The sequence below is a fragment of the Amblyomma americanum genome, chromosome 2, assembly GCF_052857255.1.
Source record: "Amblyomma americanum isolate KBUSLIRL-KWMA chromosome 2, ASM5285725v1, whole genome shotgun sequence".
Taxonomy (NCBI): Eukaryota; Metazoa; Arthropoda; class Arachnida; order Ixodida; family Ixodidae; genus Amblyomma; species Amblyomma americanum.
Genome location: NC_135498.1, coordinates 107,541,267 through 107,550,596, shown reverse-complemented (window position 1 = coordinate 107,550,596; position 9,330 = coordinate 107,541,267). Strand labels below are relative to the sequence as shown.

Here is a 9,330-nt window from a genome sequence, read left to right as displayed (position 1 = left end):
TACAAGCCAGGAGAACAAGTCTGGGTTTGGACGCCCATTCGCCGCCGTGGATTTTTGAAAAGCTGTTGCACCCCGCTATTTCGGCCCTTACAAGGTTCTTCGTCGGCTAGGTGAACTAGATAATGAAGTCATCCCTGACGCAATGAATGCATCCCAGCGACGCCGCGTACGACGAATAGTGGTCCATGTCATCCGTCTGAAGCCTTATTATGCGCTCTAAATGACGGTGCATTTCCACACTCTGCTTATTTTCGCGCGATCCGTTTTGTTTGTTGCTAGTCGCGTTATTTGTTTTAATGCATCGGGTGGAGGTTTCTTTAAGAGGGGAGTAACGCGGCGAATCTTTGCAGCGTTTTTTTCCTTCTTCAAATCTGCCGCCACGCCACTTTATCGCTTTGTTTACATCGCAAGACGCGGCTAGATTTATCTCCAATGATCGCAGCTAGGCAGAGCTGACTCTACGTTGTTCCGGAATGTTCTAACTTTCGCCGCTTCATCTCAAAAGTTCACTATCAGCTCTAAATTGAGCACAGCTGACAGCGGCGGGGATTCTGTTCGACGACCGCCGAGCACGTTTGTGGCTACGCGGCCGGCGAGTGATTCCGTCCACTGTGGCTGCAAGTCAGCCCCAAATAAATTTTTATTTAGACGCCACCTTCGCTGTAGTTCCGCTCCTCGGATTGCAGTCACCACTTGGTGACAACATTAAGTGGGGCTTATCCTACAGTACGGATAAGCTGCTTGGTGACAAGCACAGTGCGGACAATGCAGATATTGTTAAACGACATAAAGCGTTGTGAAACTGTTCTAGGTCTGCACGGCCCAAGTTACCTGATTTGATGCCACTTTCGTGAAAAAAGCCGCAGGCGGTGCGATTCAACCTAGTTTTTGCATTTTAGAGCTGGGATTATGTTCGTCACATCGATAGAAGCGACATCATAGTGACTTCAAGAGATCTTCTGCAATTTTAATAATACTTCTCTCATATTGAGAGAAACGCGTAAAATTAACACTCTAACTAGTCATAGCACGGCAGAAGTGACATGATTTGATGCCACTTTCGTGATAAAAGCCGTAGGCGTTGCCATTAAACCTAGTTTTCGCATTTTAAATCAGGTGATTATGTTCGTCACATCGACAGAAGCGAGATGATAGTGACTTCGAGAGATTTGCGGAAAAATTTAATACTTCTCTCATACTGAGAAAAACGCATAAAATTATTACACTAAGTAATCATTGCATAGTAAAGTCTGCACTCGACAGTGACGATTTGTGAACAATATCATTTTTTAGCGGATGACGGTTGCTCCTCTTTTTGACCCTCTGTAGTCGCAGGAAGCGCACGGGAGACACCATTTACTGCTCCAGTGGTGGCAGGTGTATCGGGTTTTGCCCTTTCGCTCTGACTGGCCTCAGCAGACTCTGAAGACAAACGGGGTGACAGCGGATCTAGCTTTGCTGATGTTATCTTCTGTACATCATTAGGACGCTCGGCAGTGTCAGCAAGTAACGTCTCCGACGTATTACCCACAACTTGCTCTTTGTTAATTTTAGGACCAGACGGCAGCAACCCTAATTCTTGAAATTCTTGAAGCGTGGTACTTTTCGACACCTCTGATATCTGCACTGAGACGTGTATGTCTTTAGGAATTGAGGCAGGCACATTGGCGCCAACCTTATCCCACTCATCGGTCGTGGCTTGGAAGGAAGCGTTGGAGGTTTTGCTTGCAAATAATGCCGCTGGCCTGCATATCGGCTTGTCTGGAGTCGGTGGGTTATTACTTGCCTCCTCGCGTTTCGTTTCATTCCTGGCTTTTGACTGGCTAGGGTTGATCTGGCTTGCCGACGGTGCTGGCAACGGGCGCGGTCGCTGTTTTGCTTCCTTCGCGCGTCCTTTTAGCCGTTGATCGCTTCCTGTTCGACCGACTGCCGTAGCAGATGTTCGTGCTGTACTAGTCCTGGATGAGGCTGATGTCCCAGGTGAGCAAATATTCGAGGCCGCTGTCTTCATTAGCTCGTCCCCTGTTACCTCACTTGTGTTGCTCATGCCACTGAGGCACGTTTCGAAAGCTGACATGCTATCTTCGGAAGTGGTGTCCGAAAGAGAGCTCGGTTTCAAGCCAGGCTTTACAAACTGGATACCAGCCTCTGTGTAGACGTCGTTGGTGATTCTCAGCATGAACTGGAAGGAAATGAGTTCGACGCATTATTTCAGTTGTTCATGCTTAACCAAACCGCACTTAAAATGCATGTAGGCCAATAAATACATCGGAGGGCCATCAGAGCTATAGAGAAACGAATGTCATGCAAAAATTTTTGTGATACCGTTCGCCGATCACTCAATAATGAATCGAGCGGGTGAAACCATCTGTGAGATATTTGTGCGACCCCTTTGCGCCTACTAGAATGCCAACCTCTTTCCACAAGTGATTTAGGAAAAATTAAATCTCGCGGCACGAATTCATACTTGCTCAAGGTAAAACATTAGCGAATATATACCGCAGTAACGTCTCGGGTAAGAATGCTTTATTACATATGATCCGCAGACATTTTTGCACTGCGGACCAGTGGCACCGGTGTTTCAGCACTTATATCGAGAGCTTTATACTCTGCGTGCGATTGCGATAGACTTCCCGCAAGCATTCGATGTGATGCTCACGTTTGCGGAAAATGCTTTGAGAGAAGAGCTCGATCTTCATAAAATTTCAGGCCTTCAGTCGTAGCTACTCAAAGCCTCGCTACCCGTGGTTTGCATCTGTCGTAGAACTTCAATGCTATAAAATTTTAGTGTGCACCGACAGCCTTAAGAGGTAGTTTTAACACCTCACGCGAAAGAGGCTCAACATCTGCTAACCCTCTAATTTTTCAGCCTATTCAACAACTCCTCTAGGTGTTTGTCAGATGGTCGGAGATATAGGGGTAGTCATGCACCGCATGAAGGCCACTCGGAAATGTTATAATTTAACCGCAGCGGTGGCATAGTGGTTCTAGCTTCCGGCTTGCATGTGGGAGCCGCGGGGATCGATCCGTTGTGCCGGGAGGTACCCAACAGTGACACAATGGGAACAAACTTCCCCTGGCCTCATAGTCGGCCTCTTTAGGTTAAATTGCTTGAAAAATGGGACCCTGGCTAAAACTTTAGCGGGCAAAAACACCTTTTGACATGACGCTCTTTCTCCAGAAGACCCTTTTGTGCCTAAAATTTAACATCAAGATTATTACAAAATGTTTTTTTGGTAGCAATTACAGTTGAGTAAACCATGCAAGCCCGGGTGTGCAGAGAATTTTAATCGTTACTGAAGAAATCTCCAAATCTCCAAAGTGCTCCTGTCATGAGCACCTTCCCAACAATTTGGCTTTCCCGGAAGTTGACAGCTTGAAACCTTGAAAAGCAGTCGTCATTTCTTTCTGGGCCAAGTTTACAAATGCAGTAACGTCAAATTATATGTCACATTTCAGCAGAATTTCATCGAAAAAACGCCGAAAAAGCGTTCTTGCAGCAAATATGCCTTACTTATTTCAAGGGGCACAGCCACGTTTGTCTCAGACAATACAGAGAATAAACAACGCGTGCTTGATTTGCGTGTCAGGGCCCCTTCAAAGGCAGTTTCCTTAAGCTACCGGAACGCATAGGCCTTGCATATAAAATTATTTTTATGCTGATCTTCCCGAGGAATGCAACATCACACTAAGTTATCGAGAATTTACGAATTTTATTTTTTCCGGAAGAAAACATAACGAGGTGAACATCTGTGTGTTCTATAAAAAAGTGAGCAAAAAACGGCCAGAAGAAGCGAACTGGAAGACAGCGCTGTACGGTTGAATTGTTCTTTTCAGTCAGCTTTGCGCACTACGTGAGAAGCGTTCTTTTTGCACTCATTTACATATGATATTTGAAATACGCTTACTGGAAAAGGTAAGTCGCAAATCTATGGGTTTTGTCTTTCAAAAAATAGCATAAAAATCTTTCTGTATTTGGCTCATAATCCAAACTAAATGCTTTAACAAGCGAATAAGGGGTAAAATACTCGTCCGCTCAACACTCCTGTCCATAAGGGGATTCATGTTAAAGCTAAAGGCAATAATGATCACAATAACCTGTCACATCACCTACTATTATTCGCACACAATATGTACCTTAATTGCCCTTTGAGGTACCTTTTAGTTCTTCGATAACTTTTGCACTACCAGCTATGCCGCGAGCTGGCTTGCTTCAGAAACATCGTGCTCGAGAATCTTAACCATTGGGCCTATAAAATTATACAAGACTAAATAAATTTAATGTACAGAAGAATAGCTTTTCTAATACCTGACATACTTTTGACGCGACACAGCTTCAATAATACTTCTAGGGTGCGCATTGTTCGAGTATAGCTAAACTTTCTTCATCCGTCTTTTGTTTTACGCCAGTTTTTGGTTCATGTGCTAGCTGCAATAATTTTAATTCCAAAAAACATAGGCCCTGTCAGTTCCGTGACAAGCTCAGGCTGCGCAACCTTAAAGGGAGATATTTTAGTTCACCATCCAACCCTTTATGCCAGGAAAAACGTTTGTTTGTGCACAAAAAAGCCCGCCGGAAAATTCTCACCTCCAGTAGCTTCCTCCAAGCCGTAACAGCCGCAGGCGTGATCTGCTTCTTGTCGTCTCTGCGCACCATAACCTCCATCAAGACGCGGCCCAAGACGTCGAAATGGTGTGGGTACACTCCGGCCTTGGTCGTGTGAAGAATAGCATTCTTGCGGATGAGCGCCTCGACCAAGACCGGGTCGCCGGCGTTGTCTACCATGGAAGTGACTTGATAGGCCACAGTGCAGGCGTGCGCCCTGAATGCTGGATCACTGGGCAGCATGGCTAGTGGCATGACGCGGAACCGGCGGAAGAGCGTCAAGAGACTTGGGTTTTGTGTGAGGAAGGCACTGAAGATGAGGACGCCGCCCTCGTGATTGGCACTGCAGAAGCCATGCCAGGTGTCGTGGAGAAGGCGGCATTCGCGCTGCGTCATGCCCGTATTATCGTCAGCCACCTCCTTGCCGTGAGCGTTACCCATTCTTCTAGTCGCTGTGCTCCTTCTTCTTTAACTTCGCCTTGATGGTTACGACTGGACAACTGGCCTAAAACACGGCCGTCTATATCAGTATGTTTTTCTTCGCGATTTGCAGTAGTTCTCTCTTAAGGTTTATTTTTTTAGGTGAATTTTACCGCATATCAATCGTGTGTAACTTTAAGCTTCCTTGAGGCGAAGTATATACTTTAATCTCCTGCAGCCACCCCAGCGCTGCCAAAAGCCGAAAAGAAAGAAGAAACCAAAGGCACGTGGGGCTAGCTTCGCCGGCCTCTTCTGCTATACTCGACGTGCATGGTCCAGTCGGTACTTAAATTTTAATCGTGCCTGTTTAAAAAGTGAGGCCGTCAGCTGCCTGGACCAGGACAAACTTGAGACTATATTCTGAACAAACAAAGCCAACCGTTTGGCTGGTATCCATCGTTCCCTTTGTGCTCCTCACGTTGCCATCTTATAAAACCCAAGCCACGTGTGGCTTCAAAACGGGGCGGAGGCACTTGTCCCTAAGAGTTTTAACGTGGCGTGGAAAAGTACTACGGGTGCGCCTGAATACTTTTTGTTCCTACCGGTACCTGTGCGTTGCGGCGCTGCAATCAAAACGGGAAACTTAATAGTTGGTCGCCCATAGGGAAGCCGCAATGGGCTATATCCTCAAATTCGCAGCATAGTATAGTCGGATACAATTCGAAAACAAAGTGGCGAATACACCCAAGGGGCGCTCTCCAGGCAATGGCGTCGACCGGTTTTAACAACGACACGTCTAACCCCATTTCATTGACGCACCTGCAAGCCACAAGCGATTTCACGCGAGGGGATTGATTACGACTTCGTGAGAACCGATCGACGCTGCTGGCTAGAGAGGCTCCTCTGAGGGTCATTCTTCGCTACATTGCTGAGTTGTATCTGTCTATAGGTTTCCTACGTTACCATGATGCTGTCATAGACTCGGAGAAATGCAAAAAGCAGCGGTACGATTCAAGGAGCGTTTTATACAAAATATATTTCAGTTGAATTGACAGGATATCTCTGCGGCCAGCTCTCGTGCGCTGCTTCACAATTCGCATTAGGACTTGAACCTAAGATATTGTAACTTTTGTCAATCATTAACCGCGTTGAATTAAAAAAATAGCAGCAGCAAATGAAATTGAATGAATATCCACGACCGGGAGTCGAACCCGCGGCGGTGCGAGCAGATCTTTAAGGGCTGCTCAGCGAGACCACTAGGCTATCGCCGCAAGTTTCTTTGGTTTTTATTTCCTGTTTTAACAGGTTACAACAGATCACAAACATATGCTCTGTGCTGCGCTCTCAAACATCAAGAGCGGGCATGTGTTTCACTGAAGTGAGCAAATCAAAACTGTTTCAAGGAACACAACTCTCCCATGAAATCGATAACTTCATCTCCAAACATAGCGCTTTGAACACTTCACGTAGCTTAAATACGTTTTATTTCAAGTATTCTCGCACAGATCGCGCATATTCAACGCAGTGTCGCACAGCCAATCCGCTTCGACAAATACTCTGCAGGTCAAGAAGGAAACTTAAATCGTAATTATAAAGATCCAGGTCAACGCCCAGAATACGGCGTCAGTGGTAAGTCTTTCTTTATTGACCGCTGGAGCACGTCCCAAAAAAGCAACGCATCGTGTTCTATTGACTCTGGTTTGTGACACAACAAGCAGTCAGCACCCCATGGTAAAAAAATCCTTTCACCTCCATCCTTGCTTCAAGCGGCAACTTGCCAGTGTGCAAATTGAAGAAAAACGTCTCAACACCCGTTCGCACCACCATTTTTCGTAATCTTTTTAAAACGTTTTCTCTTTGACCTCCACTATACAGAGATCGATAGCTTGGCTCGGGGAAGGCCGAGTCAAACAAATCTTTCAGTCATTTCTTACGCGTAAGAATTGAAAGGTATTCCAAACTGAAGCGGGAATTAAGAAACCGGAAAGCAAAGATCACTTCTTTCAAAAATCTACATGCACTGTATCGCATCCCGTCTACTCTGGAAATAACATAGTTTGGTAAAGCGGCAGCAAGCCTCTGTTCAATAAAATTCCGTAGGAAAGGGCCACGTTGCTCCTGAAGAAACATAAATGTTGACACAACCTGCCTCAGGTAAAGGTGTGGCAAGGAAAGGCCCTCTTTTCTCAAACATAGGAATCAACTATTACGTCTAGTCCTCTCCAATGAGGACTGCCAAACAAAAACTGCGAAGAGTCGATGAAACTTTTTAATGCTAAGCCTAGACCACGACCAGACCTGCAACAAATAGCACACTTTTGAAACCAGGTATACAATAAACATGTTTGCGCGCGCTAATATCGACCGTTCTTTCCCGACCTTTTCTGTGTACACGTGGACAGTTCTTGAATTTTCTCCTTCCAAAACTCATCGTTATATCGATGCCTGTCGAGAGGAACACCCAGGTATTTGGAAGGGACATGTGACCATTTTACACTTGCATGAAACAAACGCGCTGATGCCCAGTTCCCATGCCAAAGGCACGCACATTTGTCCAGATTAACAATGCTATTGGTTACATCAAAAAACCTTGAGAACAACAATGACCGCATCTTTTTTGCTGCTGTAGTCGCTGCAAAAAGATTGCCACATGATCGGCATAGGCCAATACTTTAATTTCACATGCTTCAAGTTCAAAACCGGGAATAATGTTGTTATTTGTGCTATGAACATAGCTATGAACATTGCTATAGAATACAACTACCAACATAGCTTTTATGGCGATGTTCATAGCAATAAATTATTAATATTATTATTACTTACTACATTCCGGTAGAGTGGTTCTAGGTACAGAGCGAAAAGTAGCGGTGGCAATTTGGAAGCATTGCCGCACGGATGCTCTAACGGCAATTTTTTCTGTGAGCTCTCAGTTAACAACCAGATTCGTGGTACAATTACTATAAGCCATTTTAACCCCTTTTAAAATTACTTCTCCAACAGAGACGTAGTCGAGTATTTTAAACAAAATGTCATGGCATACACTGTCAAAGCCCTTATCTAAATAAATTTGCAACATTGCGACTCGCCAAAAGTCAGCGTCACACCAGTATGCTCCGAGTAACATGAACATTCGTGAAGATGGACCGACCTTGAATGCCACACGTCTGGTCGGGGGCAACCAAGATGTGCATAACTGACTGTAAACGTTTCGCTAATACTTTAATACAAGTTTCATAAGCAACATTAGTAAGCGTTATCGGCCGATAACCAGTTGCTTGCTTAAGCTTCGCAGGATTGTCAGTCTTCGGTATAAGTACTGCATGCGCACGGAAAAACGATAGTGGTGAGATACCCATTCTAAATGACTCTCATAAACGCGTCGTAAAATGAGAGCAGTTTCACGTTTGAACGCCTTATAAAAGTCCGCTGCTATTCTGTCAGGGCCTGGCGACTTCCCCAAGTGAAGCTCGACAATAGCGTATTCCAGTTCCGTTGTTGATAGGTCGGTAGACAGGTAATCAGTGTCTTCTCTGGTCAGCCGGGCTAACAGACTTAAAAATTCAGTCTGAAAGGCTTGTACACCCGCCGATTTTGAAACGAATAAATCACGATAAAACTGATTCAAAGCCTCCCTTATCACCGCCGGGTCGTCCGTCAGAGTACATTTTTCGTATAATTTTTTCTTTTCTGTCGTCAACTGCCGCCTACTGGGCAGACCATCTGCCAACAAGCGATCTGTTCGTGCACAGATTGCAGCTCCCCGAATCCTTGTCATATCAATAACCTCAAGTTTGGCTTTAACGTCGCTAACAAGATCAGCATATTGTCCGGGAGCTCTATTTTTCTCTATAATAAATTCCTTCAGCATCTGTTTTAGCTTCTTTTGTTCAGATTTTTCAGTGTGTTTGGTTTCTAGATAGCCCTCATTTTGACACCAACTTTAAATTCGTCCCACTTTTCTTACCAAGTTTACTCATAACTCAACCAAACTTTTCTAACACACTCTTTGTTCCTAAAACAAACATGTCATTCTTTATTAATTTTGCATTGAGCTTCCACAAGCGCAAATCAATTTCCTTTGAGGTGTCACGTTCTTTCCCATGATGAATATGACGCAACAGCGATCGCTAAATGTAACTGGTTCGACGATGTAGTTATCTATCCTAGCATGACTACGCCCTTGGAAATGTGTATAATAGCGTCTCATTCCTTCCTTTAAAAAATGGGCTATGTCTTGAAGTGAATAATTTTCAATGTTTTCCTTCAAGAAAAAAACACTTTCTCTTTCGGTAAACGCTGAGCCG

The 9,330-nt window shown here is 44.8% G+C and overlaps 1 protein-coding gene across 1 annotated transcript; it reads right to left on the bottom strand.

Annotated features, from left to right (window-relative positions):
- Window positions 1–1,282: 1,282 nt before the first annotated feature.
- Window positions 1,283–5,047, bottom strand: LOC144119980 (uncharacterized). The gene is made up of 2 exons (XM_077652471.1): window positions 4,589–5,047; window positions 1,283–2,182 (listed from the first exon to the last, which is right to left on the bottom strand). Exons 1-2 carry the CDS (start codon window positions 5,045–5,047, stop codon window positions 1,283–1,285), a joined length of 1,359 nt encoding a protein of 452 aa, XP_077508597.1.
- Between the last annotated feature and the right edge of the window lie 4,283 nt (window positions 5,048–9,330).

Coding starts and splice junctions, on each gene's coding strand:
- LOC144119980 (XM_077652471.1), bottom strand. CDS start 5,047: ATGGGTAACGCTCACGGCAAGGAGGTGGCTGACGATAATACGGGCATG. Junction 2,183..4,588: donor CTTGGAGGAAGCTACTGGAG/GTGAGAATTTTC, acceptor ATTTCCTTCCAG/TTCATGCTGAGAATCACCAA.